Source organism: Diplotaxodon limnothrissa, linkage group LG8, assembly GCF_057381915.1.
Source record: "Diplotaxodon limnothrissa isolate DT_005_m linkage group LG8, D_limnothrissa_male_GT1.1, whole genome shotgun sequence".
Lineage (NCBI taxonomy): Eukaryota > Metazoa > Chordata > Actinopteri > Cichliformes > Cichlidae > Diplotaxodon > Diplotaxodon limnothrissa.
In genome coordinates, this window is record NC_140603.1 from 17,152,095 (window position 1) to 17,173,278 (window position 21,184).

At 40.3% G+C, this 21,184-nt stretch overlaps 2 protein-coding genes across 2 annotated transcripts; both read left to right on the forward strand.

The window, feature by feature from the left end:
* The first annotated feature begins 1,521 nt into the window (after positions 1-1,521).
* atxn7l3b (ataxin 7 like 3b) lies at positions 1,522-7,367 on the forward strand. The gene is made up of 9 exons (XM_085360729.1): positions 1,522-1,571; positions 2,192-2,240; positions 2,326-2,449; positions 2,586-2,718; positions 2,854-3,025; positions 4,628-4,728; positions 4,831-4,853; positions 4,983-5,028; positions 7,069-7,367. Exons 3-9 carry the CDS (start codon positions 2,399-2,401, stop codon positions 7,146-7,148), a joined length of 606 nt encoding a protein of 201 aa, XP_085216855.1. The 5' UTR covers positions 1,522-1,571; positions 2,192-2,240; positions 2,326-2,398; the 3' UTR covers positions 7,149-7,367.
* Positions 7,368-10,302: 2,935 nt separating this feature from the next.
* On the forward strand, positions 10,303-20,495 carry smarcd2 (SWI/SNF related BAF chromatin remodeling complex subunit D2). Its single transcript, XM_085360728.1, has 13 exons — positions 10,303-10,726; positions 13,111-13,310; positions 15,511-15,553; positions 15,638-15,760; positions 16,359-16,478; positions 17,160-17,255; positions 17,680-17,781; positions 17,880-18,041; positions 18,264-18,361; positions 18,577-18,712; positions 18,815-18,937; positions 19,487-19,588; positions 19,793-20,495. The coding sequence occupies exons 1-13, from the start codon at positions 10,574-10,576 to the stop codon at positions 19,844-19,846; spliced, it is 1,512 nt and encodes a 503-aa protein (XP_085216854.1). The 5' UTR covers positions 10,303-10,573; the 3' UTR covers positions 19,847-20,495.
* The last annotated feature ends 689 nt before the right edge of the window (positions 20,496-21,184 follow it).

The following is a 21,184-nucleotide window of genomic DNA, read 5'->3' on the forward strand; positions in this document are numbered from 1 at the left end:
GAAGTTCTGGTACTACTTCCACCTTTTTTGCAGTTACATACTGATTTTTCCTGCAGGTTTGAATTCAGGATTCAGAGTCTCAAATCTGTGTCTCCTGTAATTTCTGGTCTGTTTTATAGTCCATTTGAATGCTGTTTATGCTGCACACAGAGGTGGTGCTGAAAGAAAGATAAATATACTGACAGCACCTATATTTAGCTATTTTTGTAATGTGATGATACGTGTGTGTGTCATGTGGTTTCATAGAGAAGCCATTGTGAATTAGGGTGGCTAGATCCCTACAAAAGAAATGTGGGACCAAAACAGACAATTATATTTGCAAAGTTAATAAAATAAGAATAAATGGAAGCTGAAGATTATTATTATTATTATTATTAGTAGTAGTAGTAGTAGTAGTAGTATGTTCTTGATAGTCTGTATTTGCCTGTATCCTGTTAATCCAGCAATTATACTGTCTGGTAACAATCTTTGGATTTCAGTCGGGATGGATCCATAGGTTGGTATGAAATGGGGGAAAAATAACTAGCAAAAAAAGGACAAAAGGTATTTCTTACTAAAATGAAAACAGGCTTATCTTCATTTGACTATTAAAGAAAAAAGGGGGGGGGACGTCCCAGTTAAGAAGGTTCATCTTGTTATCAAACATGACTGGGAGGTTTATTATCAGTAGACACCTATTTGAGATAAAATGGTGTGATTTTCTGGATTTTTGATGGCCTTTATTTTTTTTTTATTACGTCCCACGTGTTTTTGCGATAAATGCTGTAAGTCTGCCTAAAGATTTGTTTAATCTTGGCTGTAAAATTCAAATAACCGGGCAAAAACTAGGAGGGGTGGTGGGGAAAAAAGTGAAATAAAGGCACAGTGTAGCTCTTTGGTAAGCGGCGTGGGGGAAACACAGTCACATGCTGCCCTGGGAGGTAAACACTCGGTTGTAGTGATGTGTCGCGAACGAAATGGCTCTTAGAGCCGGATCTTTGACGTGCAGGATGCGAGCCGTGGGTTGTTGTTTTTTTTTCTTTTTCTTTCTCTGACCCTCTCTCTCACACTTTTTTCCGCTTCAGGTAAACAATCTTTTTTTTTTTTAATTATTTGAATATATATCAGTGTTTGTGTATAAATACACAAATACACATATGCTTTCAATTGTGTAATTTGAGTGATCTATGGTAGCTCTGTCTTGGAAGTTCAGTTAACGCTAGAAATGTGTTTTGGAATTTGTACCTGCTTTGGAATTTGTATGTGCTTTGTCGCTAGAGGCCACTACATATATTTTTATATAAACATATATAAATAAACCACTTTTTTTACATTAGTAATTCATTTTGTGCATAATTTTATATTATTGTTAATAATAAATTAATTAAAGCAACAAATAAACTTGAAGACCTGGCTCTTTTTAGTGAGTTTAGGCGAAAGAGCCGGTTCTCTAAAAAGAGTCGGAAATCCCATCACTACTCTGTTGGAGTTGGTTTAGAAGAGCAGAGGAAGCAATCGCTGGTGGGAACTCGTGTAGCGATCGATTGCTCCTGCCTGATCTCTGATGTAAAGATGGGTGCCTGCCGAAACAGGTAAATAAACACAATTAATAGGGGATTTGGGTTGAGGCTGCTTTATTATCCGTCGGTGAGCTTTATGTGAGGGTTGGGGCGTCGCTTTGTCCCTTCACTCCCACCCTTGCTGGGTGTTTGTACGGGGAGTTGAAAGGCGCACAGCCGCAGTGCAGCAGCGGTGTCGGGGTTCGGGGAAGAGCCTCGTTGTTACTCTGTTTCTCCAGCGTCGAAGAAAAAAACAGCAACATAATAAAATAACACAGCCAGTCACAACTAAATGTGTTGCATAGCTTCTAATTAATGTGACAGGATTAGCATGTTTGGCTAGTAGCTGTGCGTGTTGTGTAGTTGTGCTGTTGAGGGGGGTCGTGAGTACGATACCGCCTCTCCTTTAACCTCTTGGCATTTTCAATTCATCTCGCAAGCAGCCCATTCACAGCCAAGCTCTTTGTTTTCTTCTCCAAGGTTGGGGCTAAGCTACTTTCGTTACACGGTAATACTCGGAGCACCGCTGTAGCGTCACGTTTTCCTTCTTTCGTCTGTTGTTGTTGTTTGTTTGTTTGGTTTTTTGAGTTGTTGCAGTGCTTAAAAGGGGAAAAACACCCACCAACGCCAAGTTAATGTCATTTTTTCCCCAGGTTTTAAAACGTTGGGAAGTGACTCCCTGGCAGTGTTCAACGTGCAGTTGTAAGTCCACGCATCTCACCCACAGACTGATTTGCATTCATTGTTTGCCACCGTGTTGCTTACTTGTGTATCCCTCCCGCTGCAGCCCTGTTTTGGCCAATGCTTGCTGAGCTACAGCATGACCACAGCAGTGTCTGCTCATCTGGTAGTTCTGGCAAATGAAAATGGAGGAGGTTTCAGTGTCCAGCCTGGACAACAGCAAGCTGGAGGTACAATGGCGTGGAAGCCTTCTGGTAGACTTGGAAATGCACATTGTATCTGCAGACACGTGTGGCTGAATTGCTTCAGAACAAAAACACAATAAAGCAATCAGGCAACACTGTGTGTCTTTCTCTTCCCTGCCAGGCCCTAGCTCAGGACATCCTGTCTGACCTAGTGGAGGATGCTTGCCTGGGACTTTGCTTTGAGGTCCACCGGGCAGTAAAGCAGGGCTATTTTTTCCTGGATGACACGGACCAAGAAAGTATGAGGGACTTCGGTGAGCACAGACTTTTTTCTTTTTTCTTTCTTTTCTTCTTCAGCCAAGTAAAGCTGAGTTGTTTCTTCAATATCAGCCAGTGTACACCAGAGAATAATTAACGTATAAATCAAATGACTTTATTTCGACTTCCAGAAATTGTGGACCAGCCAGGACTGGATGTGTTTGGCCAAGTGTACAACCAGTGGAAAAACAAGGAGTGTGTATGTCCCAACTGTAGCCGGAGTATTGCTGCCTCACGCTTTGCTCCACACCTGGAGAAATGTCTGGGGATGGGACGTAACAGCAGCCGTATAGCCAACCGCAGGTATGGGCATTAAAAAAGCAGCCAACACAGCTGATTTGAGACTCTGTGTGAGTAGAGGCTGTGGTAATCTCAAATGTTTTCACCGTGTTGTCTTATGAATCTGAAAACCAAGGTGTTTGACTATGGCTTCCAAGGAGCCACATGTTCTTGGCATTTTTTTAAGTGGTTTTGAGAGATGGTTCATATATTTGAAACTCCAGGCTTTCTGAAGGTCTTTCAAAGGTTTTCTTTGTACATTGGCTGCTTTAACTAGACCATTTTTAAAGGAATGTTAGTTTTGTTTGCTAAGTTACTTAACACTGACCTGTGAATCATTCAAGCATATAAAAGGTGCCGAACTCAAGGACAGAACCAGTGTTGTGTCTACACATAAAAGACAACTTGGCAATGAACTAATTTTAATTTCTTACTTTTTGCAACCGGGAACCTGTAACAACAATTTGCAGTTTGTTCCAGTTTTACTTTTTGAATCTACAAAAACACCAAAGAAAACACAGTTTGACAAACCAAAATTTATTTATTTTTTTGGCACAAACACAGTGATTCCCACAGCGCTATTATCCAAAAACTTGGGATATCTTGGGGTGATGTGCATTGTGTCAAAGAAACTGGACAAGTGGAGGACAAAAGAAGTAGTGGCAGACCTTTAAAAAAAAAAAAAAAAAACTATGTACACCAAAGAGATGAAACAGGACCTGTTCATCCAAGCCTCTTCAGAAATGAACTCAGTGGAAGGCTGTCTGTCAAGAAGACATTCTTAATGAAGGGAAACAGAGAGGAAAGGCTGAGACATGCAAAATTACACAAGAACTGGACTGAAAATCCACTGAAACACGTCTGATGGAGTAATATATACATAAGTGAAATTGTGAGTATGCGCTGTGGAGGTCAAGAAAGAGGCACAGCAGTGAGTTTCTACAGCCATCTGTGAAACACATTGGAGGCCCTGTCACCACTGTGGGGAAAAAAAAAACCCAGATATTGATTCATCATGCAATAATATCTGGAAAATAATTGGCAACAGCAAGCCAATGATCCCAATCACACTGCTAGTGCAGGTAAAGCATACCCGGATATAAAAACACACAACGGAACACCATACCGGTAAGTCATGGATTGGCCTTCCCAGAGCCAGGACCTCAATGTCGAGGCAGTGTGCGATCATCTTGAGAGAGAACAGAACAAAAAGGCATATCATAAACTTGAAACTCATTAGAATTGCCCATATTCTCTATATATACCTTATATACTCTGTTTCCATGTTTCATTAAATCACCGCACCTATCCCTCATCTTCCTAGCAAAATAAACATAAATGGAAAGGGGGGGCTCAAGACTTTTGCACAGTATTCTATATAAGCTAAATATGCTGCAGGCGTTATGCTGCCTGCAGCATAGTGAATAATGATAATCTTATGAACTCCAGAAACAAGAAAACAAAAAAAATCAGTTTCAGCCTGAAGTCGGTTTGTTTCATAATCAAACTGTTATTTGCAGTGAATAATGCTGACTCACTCTGTGTGTGTGTGTGTGTGTGTGTGTGTGTGTGTGTGTGTGTGTGTGCGCGCGCGCGCGCAATACCTTGCTTGTTCCTCTTTTACAGAATAGTCACTGGTAACAACACCAACAACAAGTCAGAGAGTGACCAAGAGGATAATGATGACGTCAATGATAACGACTGGTCTTATGGGGCAGAAAAGAAAGGTGACGCTCTCGTAGTCTTGGGCTGCGCATGCGTGAAATTTAAATGTGACTAATATTTGTTAACTCTGAGTTAAATCTCTAAAACAAATCTTTCTTTTACAGCCAAGAAAAGGAAATCTGATAAGGTACTTTTTTTTTTCATCAAACCTTATACTTTAACTAAACAAACATGTTGGGCATTGCTGCTTTAATAGCCCCAGCATTTGTCTGCATGTAAAAACTCAAAAATAAAATATTTTGTCTTTCCACCTCAGAATCCAAACTCACCAAGAAGATCCAAATCATTCAAGCATAAGAACAGTGAGTGAAAACAAGATTTTAACTTCCTGCTGGAGCTTGTCTGTATGTAATCAGATCTTAAAACAGTGCAGCTTTGCTATATGCTATCATATGTATACTATTAGTTAAATTACCCACAGATCACTTTATAACAGTGGATACCAGAGTGAAGCATAGCAGAGTCAGCATATAGAATCATTTTCACATTACAGTGTATGAAACATGTTTTGTTCTGTCCTTATATTGGTCTGGCTGAAGGTATTATGTTTCCAGGTTACGCCTATCTGTCAGTACAGTCCATACTGTAGTGGTTTACACATTCGCCTAACAAATGAAAACTCCTCAGCCCGATCGCAGGAGGAGACACAAATCCCTTTGAGGTTGCATCAAAAAGAAAAAAGAAATCTGCCAAACCAAGCATGCAGAGCTGCCCGCTTGGCAACCCTTTAAAAATAAGGGAGCAGCCAAAAGTAGCTGCTGCTTCTACCAGTCTATCCCCATGTAAGTGATTTCAAGGGCAAAATTACACAAGAATTCCCTAATAATCTATGTCTAATAGAATAAAGTGAAGTGGTGAATTTTATTGTCCCAAATGTCAACTACGTGGTAACGTCAGCTGATTTTATTAGCCACTATTAATGAGTGTAATTCAACAGGAAACTATGACCATATATTTGGTCGCATAATGAAGTGTTAAAGGTGTTTGGCTTCAGACTGTGGTGGCTATAAAGATATCCTGTTTTGCTTTCTCTATATGTGTCACATCCCTGACTTCATAAGATTTCTACCACACCAAAGTATGATGCGGTAGAACGTTTGGTTCTGTAGAATAAAGAAACTTCACAGTGTAGCAACATGAGGTTCTTATATAGCGCTTTTCTACTCTGAACATTCAAAGCTCTTTATACAACTTGTACATTTACCCAATCACACCCAAGCACTTTCTAAGTTGTTAATTGCTCCCTATCTAACATTCATACACATTCACACTCTGATGGACGTGTGATGCCATGTTTTATTAATGTTGGGTTAGTATCTTGCCCAAGGATATTTGGCATGCAGACTAGAGCAGACTGGGATCTAACCTTCCAGTTAGTAGCCGACCTGCTCTACCACCTGAGCTACAGCTACCCCCAGGCACCTACTGGTATAAACCAAGTGTACAACTAAAAAGAAATATTTAAAAAAAAAAACTTAACAATTTCTGCTAGCTAGCATATTATAAAAATAATTCAAAATACACTCACTGGCCACTTTATTAAATACATCTTTCTTGTGCTGGGTTGGAACCCCATTTGTGCACAGAAGTGCCCTCATGTTTCATGGCACAGGGTCAACGCAGTGCTGGAAACATTCCTCAGAGATTCTGGTCCACATTGATAATGGCCAAATTGTGCCAAGGAGATATTTCCCCACACTCTTACACTGCCACCAGAAGTCTGAACAGTTGAGACAAGGTAGAATGGATCAATGGTTTCTTGTTTTTGTTTTTTTTACGCATGTTGCAGCAAAAACTAAGCCTCACCATACCAGGCAATGTTTTTCCAACCTTCTATTGTCCAAATTTGGTCAGGAAATGTGTCTTAGGTTCCTGTTCTTAGCTAACAGGAAGGGCATCCGCTGTGGTCTTCTGCTTCGAGGCTAAACATGTGCGTTCAGAGATGCTCTTCTGTGTACCTTAACTGTATTGTGGTTATTACCATACTCCAGATGTCTGGCATCAATGAGGCACTTTCACCCATAGGACTGCTGCTCATTGGATATTTTCTGTTTTCTTTAAACCACACTTAAATCATCTTTTTTTCCTATTCTGAGGCTCAATTTTAATTTCAGCAGGCTGTCTTGAGCATCTCTACATATCTAAATGCACTGAGTTGCTGCCATGTGATTGGCTGGTTAGATATCTGCCTTAATGAGCAGTTGAACAGCTGTACTTAATAAATTGTCTGGTGCACATATAATTTAGAACCAGTAATAGTGTAGTGATTGAGACACTAAACACCAGTTGAAATCAATTATGTGTCTGGATTGAATAAATAAATGGCGCGTGTGTTCCTCTAGGCATGATGGGTCCCAGACGTCGCATGGACAACCAGGAGAGCCCACGCATGCTGATGAAAGACGAGGCATTCTCTCAATAACACAAACACACATTCTCTCACCATCGTGTGTGCGGAGATGCACACAGAGACACGCTCACGGGACGACCAACAACACTTCACCTTTGGTTCTTTATGTTGTGAAATGAATGGACGTTGATGGTTAAAGGCAACGTTTGTGGTGTTTGCTGCTCTGCAGAAGCAGTTCAGAACTCCCAACCTTATACTTGACAAATTTATTTTTATTCAGAAAATCATTGTACCAACACTTGTTTTGTTTTGTTTTTAATAATTTTATGTAGTTATCATTTTCGACTGATACTTGTCACCAAATATGATTTCACTGCACAGATGTAAACTGCAGTGTAATTCATTCAGAGACGGTGTACGCTTACAGTATTTTCTTTTCATAAAATACAGAAATGATTACACAGTGGATGTCCTTATATTACCTCACATTTTATAATCTCATTCTTTGAAAAAAAACAATAATGTCAAAGACAATCCTTGCTAATGGTTTGTCTTATTTTCACCTTTCACTGTCTGAATTTCTCAAACAGAATTTAAAGACAAGCATCTCTGTCGTTCACCTGTGGAAACTTGTTTCACAATGTTCAGGACACGAACTCCTTAAGTGTAGAAGCAGGTATTTGGTGCAGAAAGCAGGTTTCTTCATTTTTCTTTTTTTTTTTTCTTTTTTGGTGGGATAGAGTTGCTTGTTTTCTAGCATTGAAATATGTCTTTGTATCATGTGTTTACATTGTAAAGGGTTACATGTGTCCTTGGTGTGATGTGATAGTGTAAATATTCTAATAGTTGAATTGCTGCTATCATGGCTCAGTTTGTTTCATCTGTCTAGCAAAATAAATGATTTGTTATCTGTCCTGTGTTTTCACATTCATTTTAACAAAAGTATAAAATGTATAAAACGGCAACCAAGTACATGGAATTAATGTCTAACTGATCAACAGGGGGTGCTGTTGATCAGATGATGTACACATGCTTCTGTTGCTAGATGTGGGGCTAAATATTATCTTGGTTAGTGTGGTTGTAGGTCATATTCTCAGAAAACTGTCATGTTGTAAACACAGCCATGTTCATACAGTTCAAGCTTCTTATTCAGAGTTCATTGTGCCAAGGGGGAGCTGATAATGTTGTTTTGTGTAGCCTTCCTAAACTCTGCAGTACAGGCATTAATGTAGCCCATAGGTTAAAAGATTTTGATGAGCAATAGTTCTCAAGGCTTTCTGAAAGTCTTTCAAAGTTTTTCTTTAAATGTGGGCTGCTTTGTCACTCATATTCATATTCAGTCCTTGTACCTGACCATCTTTGGGAGAATGTTTTTTTCTCTTTAAATTCAAGCATAAAAGGGGGCATTTAACTCACGGGAGGAACCAGTTTTATGTCTGCATATACCAGATAGCTTAGCACAGGACCAGTTTTAAAGTGGCACTTTTTTAGACACAAATAATTCCAAAGATAACACAGTTTGAGTATGTTACAGCAACAAGCTGGTTTCTAAAGAGCTACTAGCTGAAGACTTGGCATAATTTGGTATTAGGTGCAAGAAAAACTGGACAAATAGAGGGGGGGGGGAGTGCCAAGCCTAAAACAAATATCTACAACAGATGAACAGTAAACAGAAAAAATCCACAAAAACTGACAGAGGATCTATGTACCGTTTACTGAAGGCTCATCAGAAGTAACCTCAGAGGAAGGTTGGCCATCAACAAGCCATTCTTAAGGAAGGGAAATGGAGAGAAATGGCTGAGGTATGCAAAACTTCACAAGAATTGGACAGTACAGAGGAGGTTAGGGGAGTGGTAGAACAGTGGGTGTCTACAGTCATCTGTATAACATGGTGGAGGCTCTCTCGAGGTTTGGGGCTGTGTTTCAGCAAATGGTGTTGGGGATCGCTTTAAAATTAATGGAAAAGTACCATCATATTTAGATCCACCATGCAATGCAATCTGAGAAGTGTCTGACTGGCAGTGACATCATTTTTTAGCAGGAAGGTAATCCCAAACAAAGAAGAGCTTTGAATGTCCCTCAAGAAGACTGGAGGGACATATAGCTAAGAGAACTATTCCTGAAGAGCATTTAAGTTGCTTAAGAGAGTTCATGCTGTGCTGATGAATAAATGTAGCCATACCATGTTGGCTTTCAAGCTCGCTAGAATTGTACAGCCTCTGTTTTTTTTCCCTTTTCTTTTATCCTGCATTTCCCTATATGTCTCAGTAAATTGCCTACTCCCAGTATGAACCTTCCAGATCCCTCAGGTCATCTGGATCCAGCTTTTTATCAGTTCCCAGAGTCAGAACCAGACATGGAGAAGCTGCATTCAGCTTTTATGCTCCATATATCTGGAACAAACTCCCAGAAAGCCTCAGATCAGCTGAAACACTCAGTTTATTTAAATCCAGGTTGAAGACTCCTGTTCTCAGCTGCATTTGAATAAAGCACCAAATTCGCAATGTTTTACTAAATTTCAAAACGTACATTTTAACTACTGATTTTATCTACTGTTCCTTTATTTTTTTCCCCATTTTAAATCATGCTTTTTAGTTGTTTTTGTTTTTTAATGTCTCTGTAAAACACTTTGAATCACCTTGCTGTTGAATTGTGCTATATAAATAAACTTGCCTTGCCTTACTCCGTCATTTCCCCCAGGAAAATATAAGGATGGGCGGCATAAGACTTCTAGATTCAGCACATTACTGTTTACCAAAAATTTGTGTTCAGGAGGCAGAGTATTACTCCAGGTTATAGTTTGGCACTACTGAGAAAAGTCTCGAACTTCTGATCAAGAAACAAAATTACACTATTACAAAACCAAGCGCAAGTTTCTGTAAGTCACATTTGAAATCAAGCATTGAAAATAAAACATAATTGAAAATATATACTTTTACAAAATACAAAAGAAATAAAGACTTCGGACTAGCATGTGTTTAAAGGTGTTCGAAAAGAAAAAAATTGAGATTATTGCGCGCTGAAATTTGGAACTTCATAATTTCCGATGTTTGTGAACGCAGCATGTAGTTGAGAGTACTTGGTTTTGCTTTAGAGTGCAGACAAGCTATCTGCTCAAGATACTCAGTTTGTCTTTAGTACGACGTTATCATGTTTTTCATTCGCCTCACGGTGTAATAGCTGTTAGTTATCGTTTATGTGGCGTCGTTCAGTCGTAAAGGCGCGAGTGGGAGATGACAAGCCCCCACTTGGTGTGTTCACAAAACGAGCAGTCACTAGGTAGAAGCAAATCCCGGAACTTGAAACGGTAGGAAGTGAGCTAACGTTAGCTAGCTTTTTGTTGACAGTGTGCTTGCTGTCAAACCAGAAACCGACCTAAGCAGAAGTACCCGGAGTTAGTTAGCTACCTACTTGGAGACTTCAGCCTGTCGCACTTTTATTTGGGCCGAATTTGGTTTGAAGTTCCCGTCACTTTTAACCACTTGTGGCTCTAGAAGATGGCATCGAGGGGAAGCTTCACGGGTCCTCCGATGAATCCGAGTATGAGCCCCATGAACGTTGGGCTTGCCGCGGGCATGAGGATGCAAGGAATGCCCCAGCCTCCGGGGGGATATCCCAGAAGCATGAGCAGCGTTCCCCAATACCCCCAGGTTGGTTCTGCTTGATTTCTCCGTGTCGAATAAAGAAACTGAGTGAAAGGTGAGGGTGACGGTATTTGTCCGATCACCCCCATGTCTGTTTAAGCTTTTCGTTACTTTTTTTAAAATTCGTGTTTAAATAAAAGTAGCTAATTGAAATAGTCGCCAGAGAGACATGGAAATAAAAACAAACAAACATAAAGCTCATTATATATCACCGCGTGGACACTACTTCCGCCTTCGAAGTGGGTGTAATTATTTATTAATTACCGCAATAATTAAGTGTAACCTTTTTTTTTTCTTTTATGGCATTTAAAGTGGTTCACAAAAGTAGTGGGACGTTTAATTCAAATTGATATCGTTTAGCGTTTTGTGCGCGTGTGAAAAAGAAAATCACGTGGTTGCCCGCTTCGCCTCCTGTCAGTTAGCGTGAAAGCAAAAGTTTATCAGCACCATCTGCCCAGAGGCAAGCCTGCATATATCGTGCCAGTATTGTCACCATCTGCAGCTTCCCCTGTAGTTAACAGACACCATCGCAGTTCCCCCCGTTTTGACAGTTGGAGCCATTTGGGTTTAGACTTTGTTTTTATGTTTACAAACTGGACAAAGTGTGAGAATTCTCACAATTTGTTGATACATTATTTACAGTACTGATGTGTTACATATAAAGACCTAATTAAAAAGAAAAAAAATCTAGTCAGTAACAGGTCTTAAAATAAGTACACCCTCAGATGTGTAACAAAATACGCCATATTACACTGTGTTATTATTTATATAAAAAAAACCTGAGCCGAAATGCAGAAGCAGTGTGTGAAAAACTAAGCACGCCTCAAGATTCAGGAGCTTGTTCAACTGCTTTTAGCAGCAACAGTGTGAAGTAATCATTTTCTGTATGACTTTATCAGCCCTTCACATCAGGAGGAATTTTGGTGCACTCTTCTTTACAACATTGCTTCAGTTCATCGGCATTTGCAGGCATTTGTTTATGCTCAGCTCTCTTAAGATCCTGCCAAAGCATTTTACGCGTTGAGGAGTTTGTGTGATTACACCGCGTTGATTCTTGTCTTCTTCAGCTATTTTGTTGTAGATTTGTTTGTGTGCTTGTGATCATTGCACTCAAGCTTTAGCTGTCAAGTATATGGCCTTGCATTTGACTTCATCACCGTGCTTGACAGCTGGTATGAGGTGTTTGTGCTGTTATGCTGTGTTTAGTTTTCACAAAATGTAGTGCTGAGCATTATGGCCAAATATCCCCAGTTTGGTCTCACTTGTCCAAAGAACATTGCGCCAGAGGTTTTGTGGTTTGTTCAAATGTGAGAGCCTTTCTTCTGGAAGCCGTTCCAAACAAGCTGTACTTGTTTATTTTTTTCCTAATTGTGCTGCCATGAACTTTAACATTTAGCATGCTAACTGAGGCCTGAGAAGTAGCTCTTGCAATGCTTGAACTTGGAGCGAATTTGCTGGGACGTTCACTCCTGGGAAGATTGGCAACTGTCATGAATGCTTTCCATTTGTAGAAAATAGTTCTCACTCTAGACAGATGGATTCATATTGTTTGTAAATGACCTTATAAGGTTTTCCAGATTGATGGGCAGCAGTTGCTTCTCAAGGATTATCATTGATGTCTTTGTGTTAACACACCTGAATCCTCCAAACCAGCAAACTGTCAAAACCTCTGCTGTTACAGAAGTGTTCACACTTCCTGAAACTAATAAATTGATGAAATGCATTTGATTAGCAGCATCTGGCTTTTACTTTACTGCTTCTGCATTTCTATTTATTATTTTTGTTTAACACTAAATAAAACCACAGTGTATTATGTCATGTGTTGTATTTCATCTGAGGTTATATTTAGCAAATTATAAAGCTTACTAAGCACCTGATTTCTTTTCATTATATCCTGATATGTGAAACCTTAAAGTTGAAAGAGGTTGTGCTTTGTGTAGATGGAGATAAACACTGCAGTACCATAACAGTATTTATATGCACAACTTCATAATTAAACCTCAGAGCTTAAAAACATAAATGCACTGTTTCTGCAGGTGGGGTTATGTTTTTGGCATGTTTTTAACGGGGATATTATGACTCATGATATTTGTGGTACAACCAAAAGCAAACAGTGTAAGTGACAGTACTGTATGTCACTGAGCATTCTTTTTACCCACCCGATCCAAAAAGCTAGAATTTGATATAAGTTGATCATACAATATGAAATTTATTTGCAAACAGCTTCACACATCATTGGTTTTCATTATTATTATTTTAAATAGGTACTTTTTTGTATCTCTTTAATAAATCAGATCCTTGATTTCCTTTAGTCCTAGATGAAATATTAAATTTTTTGTGTAGATATGGAGAAATTGTTCTGTGAAATCAGTTTCCCTCCTTTTCTCTAGCGCCCTGGGATGCCATCCAGCAGAGTGGGGGGCCCCATGGGGTCAATGGGGGGTCAGCTGCCTGGTCCCTCTTATGGTAGCAGTAGCATTCCCATGCGGGCAGGCATGGGACCCCCAAGCATGGACGCCTCTAGGAAACGGTTTCTTCATCATCAGCACCACCAACAGCAACAAGAGGCGCTGGGAGGCCTCAGACGAGGGTAAGAGAGGAGACGGGACAAAATGTAGGGGATGGTACTGCCAGTGTTTGGACCTCACTGCCATCTAAAATAACTAGCTATTACTCCTTCATGACTTTAAAACAATTAAATCTATTATTGATTATTCATTAAGTAAATGAAATCCAAAAATGTTTTCTTTTTTTCCTCTTATCATTAACTCTTTACCACTTGAAAGCTGCTAGTAGTGACCTGCTGAAACTCTTTTCAGAACTGCTGCTTATAGATGAAAATCACTGGGTTTGCTACACAAGTGATGGAGTGTTAGTGAGGGTGGTCTCTGCCTATGTAGCGACCCTTAGAAAAACCCAGAAACTGTTCTAATGGTTGTCAAAGCACATCTTTATTGATAAATACTGAGGTTTGTGATTACGGGTGCTGGGGAGGTCATCAGATGTCGCCTTTATAGGGGAAAGAGTTAAATCACTTGTTCAAAGAATTAAAACTGTTACCAGGTATTTTTTTCCAGTAACTTAGAAATGATATAAAATAGGTTCAGCTCTAAAGTTTTTGCCAAGCCTAATTTTAATATCAAGCAACAGCAACCATTTTTCTTTTTAGCACTTGACTGCTTGTCACATGTCCCCCTTTTTTATTGAGAAACTTTTGTGCTCATTTCCAGCTCCATATTGTTGGTCTTGTACTTTTCTAGAGTAGCTCTGGATGATTTACAGTTTAATCTTACTCATCTTATACTGTGCATACTGGCTCCATGGGTGTAGTGGTTTACACATTCCCCTTACAAGATTCCTGCTTCTATATGGGGAGGAGATGCACAAATGCACCCTCAGGGGTCACAAACTTGTGCATTCCTAGTTCCTGGCCCAACACTGGATAGATGTGAGGGCTGTGTCAGGAATGGCATCTGTGCCAAAGCAAACACGCAGATCCATCCACCCCTTAAAGAGCATCCAAAAAGTACCTCATCTTATACTTTGCTTTAGTCCTTCAGCTGGAAACTGAAAGGTCTGTATAAACACTAGTCTGTTTCTAACACCTCTCTCAAAGCCAACTTTCTGATAATTGGCTGTCCCTTGTAACAGAAGTGGCTCATAGCCAGAGCTGTGTGGCTGAGATGACTATAATAAAGGTATCTGCTCTTGCTGACATCATAGGGAGAAAAAAAGGTAAATACAGGTTTTCAAAAGCCAGGTTCAACCCCACTGCCAAGTCCAACATTAACATTCGTTTTAGGATTATTTGTGACTTAATGACTCCAGGAAAGAGTTCACTAGAATAAAGTAATTTTTGTGTGAAAATAAGAGTACTGATATGAATCTGAGTGTACAGGAAAACACGGTCACTATAGGGAGTTTTCCATTAATATTTTCTCTGACAAAATGCGTGGAGTCATCCAGCTATAAAAATGCAGTAAATCTTTTTTACTTTTTCCCCTTTTGTGGTTTATTTACATTGTCTCAACAGAACGTTTCATTCATGATTTGTTCTCCCGTCTGTTTGTAAAGTGGCTGTACTGTTAAAAGCACGGCTCAGATCACACAGACACGAGGATACCAGCGTCTCATGACTGGCCTTTGCTTTCAAAGCAGCAGACACAAGTGGGTATTTTTGACTTCAGACTGCTCCGTGACGCCACGCTCATAAATGCGGCCATCCATAATGCTTCGTCCACAATGATTCTGTTGTGTTTTTAAGGTTAATTTCATAAAAAAAAGTCAGTATCTTAGCATAATCTCAGTCTAGGAAGATTAGTGAGTCATGGTGCCACCATCCTAAATTCTCATTTAATCACATGGAAATTAAATTCAGTCATTGCCAAGGTGAAGTGTATAATTAAGGAAACGAAATCAATTTAATGAAGTCGGTAAGTAAAAACCTGAAGCACTCTTTCAGGGGACTTGATTAACATATCGCATTGGCCAAGATTATATTATCGCACTGTGAAGTCTTCCAATTACCGGTAATCGGGTTAAATGAAAGGGATCTTTTATTTGATCCTATATCATGTGTTGGTGTGTGGCCAGTTTCTGTGAAATTGGTTGACTGAAGTCATACTTATGAGGCCGAAAGCAAAATGATGACACACACACTGGAAAACAACAGCTCAGTTTGAGATATTCTTAGAAATCCGCTCCTTCACATCGTAGAGACTGTTAAAGCGGTCATTTAATGTCTTCTTTCCAAACTGAATAATTTTCCTTGTTTTTTCTCTATGATTCAGAGCAAAAAGGCGCAAGATGGCTGACAAGGTTCTGCCACAGAGGGTAGGAAAACCTCGACCCCCTTGAATCACACTGCTGTCCCAGTTGGCTGTATTTCCTCAATCTTCACCTGCTACTGTCTTCTAGATCCGAGATCTGGTCCCGGAGTCCCAGGCCTACATGGACCTCCTGGCCTTTGAGAGGAAGCTGGACCAGACCATCGCTCGAAAGCGTATGGAGATTCAGGAAGCCATCAAAAAGCCCATTATGGTATGTGTCCTTGATCCATTGTCATGCAGTTAAAAGTATACCTTGAGAAGATTATTTTTAGGCTTTGTCCACTGAAACAAATGAGAAGTCAGTAAAACATGATCTCAGCTGTAATCCGAGTTCCTGCGGAGCACAGTGTAAGCAGTTTCCACAGAACAGCAGGACAGTTGGTTCCCACACTGAAATCCGACCTTTGTGTTTTCTTGCTACAATTTTAACTGTTAGCGTTAACCTTAGTGGCAGAAACACTCGGTCTGCTGAGATGTGTCACAACAAAAACAACTCTAGCAGCAGGAAAATCTGCATTAGCAGTAAATTAATCCAACTGTGACACGGCCACAGAGAAGAGCAAACGGTGTGACTGGTGTGAAGTTAAAACGGTCACAACTTTTTCCTGTGAATCCCTCGTTAGGTTGCAGTGTTTTCCGGTCTTAATAATGTGAACTTATACATAAGGATGAAGTTACTGTAAACACCCTTAATAGCCTGAAATGAAGCGTTTGTCTTTGTTGGAGAGTGAATTTGGCAAGTGAGCTTGAGAGGCTCAATTGTTGCCAGAATTCCTGATACATCTGCTTGTCCCTCTGAAATTACACAGCAAAAGCGCAAGCTCAGGATCTACATTTCCAACACGTACACTCCCAGCAAACCCGAGGGTGAGGAGGCGGAGAAGGTGTCCTCCTGGGAGCTGAGAGTCGAGGGCAAACTCCTGGAGGAAGTAAGTTTAAAAAAAACAAAACACATTCGAGTGTTCTCGCTATTGTCCCGGTGTGGTCTGACTGCAAGTATTTCAGTCTCTCTCATTGTGTTTCTTCAAACTTGAGTTGGCCAGTGTTCTTGGCTCAGACTACGCAGCCAGATGTGTGTTTACAGCTTTTCTCATTCCACCCCACAACTGCTGACACACACACACACTCAGGATCTCATTTGAAATACGGAATTGAAACCACTGGCCGTTGCATACCATGAGCTGACTAGCCTCCCTTCCCGACATCAATTCTAGCTCGACTCATTGTGTCATCTGGGGCCACATGAAGGAGAAGGAGGTCTTTTTTTCTTTTTTTTCTTTTTTTTTTGTCTGTTAAAATTTCTCCTCAGTCTCATGGGTTTAGGCATGTGGAGGAGTATTGCATGGAGCAACAGAAAAAGGGATGTGAGGGAAAGGAGTGAAGGGGTCGTGTTGAGCAAACAGACTCTGACAGGGCTGGGGAGCGGGCAGACAAGGGGGGGGGGGTGAAGACAGCTTTTTCTAGTCTACAGTTTTGCGCTTCACCACCACCCCCAATGCGGTCAGAGCTAAACAATGCAGCTGCACACTGACACAGCACAATAAGAATACACTGCTTTCTTGCTGCTCCGTCCTTCTGACACTTTTGTTTCGTGCTTTCTGTCTTCCCAGGCTGGCAAGCAGAAGAGGAAGTTTTCATCTTTCTTCAAAAGCCTGGTGATTGAGCTTGATAAGGAGCTCTACGGGCCTGATAACCACTTAGTAGAGGTATGACATAAACCTTGGTTGCAGTTCCATTCAGAACATCGTAGGCACAATGACACCAGAAGTTCAGAGAGTGATAATAGTTCGCCAGCACCGACCTTGTTTAGCTGTGGTCAAGAAGCTGAGCTCAGATTGAAACACTAGAAGTTTGGAGCCAATCCTTCTTTCTTTTTTTTGACTGTAGGCGGGCTTATTGTGTGTGAACTCATCCCACACATAAACCAGATTCTCTCTTCTTCTTTTTTTTTAAACTGAAAAATTGTGGTTAACAGTGGTGAAAGTGAGAATTTCCAGTCTTAGGGATCTGCCGATGGAACGGTTTATTTAACCTGGCACTGAGTCATTATTGTTGTAAAGTAGTTTTGTAAATTTCATGTTAATAAAATCTGCTTATCTGCTTTAAAAAAATCACGTCTTCATCTTCCAGTGGCACAGAATGCCCACCACTCAGGAGACGGATGGTTTCCAGGTCAAAAGGCCAGGAGACGTGAATGTTAAATGCACCCTTCTGCTCATGCTCGACCACCAGGTGCCACTTACTTTCTCAACCGTCACTAAATTTTTTCCTGATGATATTTCTTTTTTTCCACCAACATTTGCTTTGTCCCGATGCTTTTCTTTGATCAGCCCCCTCAGTACAAACTGGATCCACGGTTGGCTCGCCTTCTGGGTGTACACACACAGACACGAGCCAGCATCATGCAAGCTCTCTGGCTTTACATCAAGAACAACAAGCTGCAGGACAGTCATGAGAAAGAGTACATCAACTGCAACCGCTATTTCAGACAGGTAATGGCAAATGGCTAGAAATGGCTCGTGGCGCTTTGATATTTTGGCACTGAAACATCATTTTGCATGTATTTAATTTCACAGCTAAATGATTTGCATTCAAGCAATTATGATTTTTGTGAGGTGTTGTTTTGTAGCCCTTTGCAAGACCTCAAATAGGAAAAAAAGTTTTTCCCCTTATGTTGTCTAACTTGCCCTGTTCTTTAACTAAATCCTGTCCAGATCTTCGGCTGTCCACGCATGAGGTTCTCTGAGATTCCCATGAAACTGGCGGGCCTGCTGCAGCACCCTGACCCCATTATTATCAATCACGTCATTAGGTAGGGGAGCCTGGATCATGTTACCTCTTTCTGTCTGAAAAAAGAGCTACATCAGCCTCTCAGTGAATATTAGAAAGCCCTGTGTGTGAGGCTCATACTGAACGATAGTTTCCTTAGCTTTATGCTTTGGCCTGTTATTTCTTAGTGTGCTTACACAAGTGTGCTGTCAGCATCACTCCTTCTCTCCAAACTGTCATTGTGTCTCCCCCGAGCAGCGTGGATCCCAACGATCAGAAGAAGACCGCATGCTATGACATTGACGTGGAAGTGGACGACCCACTTAAGGGTCAAATGAACAGCTTCCTGTCTTCTACAACCAACCAGCAAGAAATCGCTGCCCTCGAGATGAAGGTAAGGCTTCATCTGCACTTCATCAGAGTCGTGGAGGGGGAAAGAAATTGCATACTCCATTTAATTCTGAAAATGTGCTGCTGGTGTTTGTATTCGCTACAGATTCATGAAACCATTGAGTACATTAACCAGCTGAAGACCGAGAGAGATTTCATGCTGAGCTTCAGCAATAATCCACAGGAGTTCATCAAGGATTGGCTGAAGTCTCAGTCCAGGGATCTGAAGGTAGACGCTATGCCCCAGCTTCTAAAATGCTCATACGTGCTTGTCTACACAACAGCAAAACATGTTATAGTTTAGTAACACGATATTTGTATCATCTTCACTCACTTTGAGCTTTTCTCATATTTGTACAGTTGCCTGCAAAGCTTTCCCTGTATTTAATTAAAAAAAGCTGCAGTTATTTTGTGAGCAGTGGTAGTATGTTTCCAGCTTTCATAGACAATTAACTGCTGGGCACACAAAGGCACCATTGGTTCACAGGACTGTGTCCAAACATAGCATTGGTATTCAGTTGAAAGAAAAACACCAGTTAGCTGTTTGTGCTGCATTCCTCATCTGGAGAGACATTAGCACCTGGATTAAGATGTAGGCCTTTAGGAACCAGACTCAGTGAATCATTGATCCATCAGACTCTCAGTACTACTACAGTCACTTGGCAGTGCATGAATCAGTCTTTACAGTACCGTCTTAGCATGTGGGAATAGAAACCCCTTTTCTTTAATCATTCAATTTTGGTTCCCTGTGTTCAGTGATGCATTTCTGTTCTTTCAGTTGATGACAGATGTGACTGGAAACCCAGAAGAGGAGAGGAGGACCGAGTTCTACCATGAGCCCTGGGTGCCAGAGGCAGTGGGCAGATATGTTTACTCCAAAGTAAGTAGACAGTGAATAATACACTTTTTAGTGCTAACTAGTGTTAGCTTATACATGTCAAGATGTGGTAAGTCAAAACATTACAACAAAATAAAATTAGAAAGATAACTCAAAATTTCAAAACCAATGTGTGATGTCACAGCGTCCATTTTTTCTATACAGTTTGTGGTTTTGCCATTGAGTCTAACCTCTTCTTTGCTATAGGTGCAGCAGAGAAGACAAGAGCTGGAGCAGGTGTTGGGTATCCGACTCACCTAAGTACAATTCTAAAGGAGGCACAGCCACCTTAGGTTTACTCATGAGTTGTTAATGTTCCACTCAGCTGAAACTGGAAAGAATTCTTTCACCTTCAAATGTTCAGAAAGCCATCGTCACTGACGCAAAGTTCGGGGACCAAAGTGATGCTTATATGACCTTTAATAATATCTTTGCCTTGTAGTATCTGATATATTGAGCCTGTTTAAATAACCTTTATCCTTTTTTATTTTTGTAATATGTTTTGTCTCTGGTACAAAATGCTGTTTAAGCACTGGTGCTGTTTAGGTGTTTTCACTGTCACTTTGAGTGCTGTTTTGAAAGAGGTATGTGTTTACCCTTACATTGAAAAGCCATAATTTTTAGATAAGAGTAATGCCTGATCTTCCTGGAGGCATGGTAGAAGTAAGCATTTCATTCCAGTGTGTATAATACGTTTAATGCTTTTGCAGCATTTTTGAAAGTTGAAATGAAACATTCTGATTTTGTGAATGTTTACATGCCGTTTTTATTTGTTAGTGGGGTGATTCGAGGGGAAGAGGAGCTGAGGCTCTTTAGATTGGACGGATCCATACCTTCAAAGAAAGTTAACTGCTATTAATAATTTGATAGGAATGTAACTGCAGTATGTCAGCTAAAAAAGGGGAAAAAAAGCGCCAAAATATTGTGTACAGTTTATAGTTTCATGAGTTAAAGCTTTGCTGTTTTGTTGACTTTTTGTACATCAGTCTTAAAGTTCTTGAAACATTCCTTTTTGACAGATATCATTGTGCCAAAATGTCTTTGGTGAAGAAGGCACATAAAATTTAAGATGAGGTAAAAACGTTGTGTACAAATGTTATTTTTGTACAGCTTCTCTTTGTTAAATGTTTGCATGTTGTGTATCAATCAAAAGCCTTTATCTTTTATACATTTGGAGTATTTTTTACAATAAATATACTTACAAATGTTCACGTACTGTGTGTTCTTTAACAACATTCAGCCTGTTACAGAGGGGTAAGAATTTATATAGAATATTGTCCGTTGTAATAATGTCGTCTACCGCACACCCTCGATTGCATGCTTAGAGAGCTGCAGATATGCCGTGAGGTGCATGTTGGGGCTGGTTGCAAAGCTTAGGTGCCTCTGAGAGCAGCCGTTTCAACAGGTATGTCTGGTCTTACTCAAACAGCTTCTGTTTACCACTCCTCAAATAACAGCCAACCCTAAAACACCCTTCACTAACAGAGCTCTGTCTCGGCTTGTATTGTGACACTGGTTCAAAGAAAAGGCCAGACTAACGTTTAAAACTGAATTAGATTCTTTGATCGTTTTTGCATGTGTTTACTGACTTAATTATGC

Bases quoted from the DNA above. Each gene is read 5' to 3' on its own strand.
- smarcd2 (XM_085360728.1), top strand. From the start codon at position 10,574: ATGGCATCGAGGGGAAGCTTCACGGGTCCTCCGATGAATCCGAGTATG. The intron at 15,554-15,637 runs GTAGGAAAACCT...ACTGTCTTCTAG, and splicing joins ACAAGGTTCTGCCACAGAGG to ATCCGAGATCTGGTCCCGGA. The intron at 19,589-19,792 runs GTAAGTAGACAG...TCTTTGCTATAG, and splicing joins GCAGATATGTTTACTCCAAA to GTGCAGCAGAGAAGACAAGA.
- atxn7l3b (XM_085360729.1), top strand. From the start codon at position 2,399: ATGAAAATGGAGGAGGTTTCAGTGTCCAGCCTGGACAACAGCAAGCTG. The intron at 2,450-2,585 runs GTACAATGGCGT...CTTCCCTGCCAG, and splicing joins TGGACAACAGCAAGCTGGAG to GCCCTAGCTCAGGACATCCT. The intron at 5,029-7,068 runs GTGAGTGAAAAC...GTGTTCCTCTAG, and splicing joins ATCATTCAAGCATAAGAACA to GCATGATGGGTCCCAGACGT.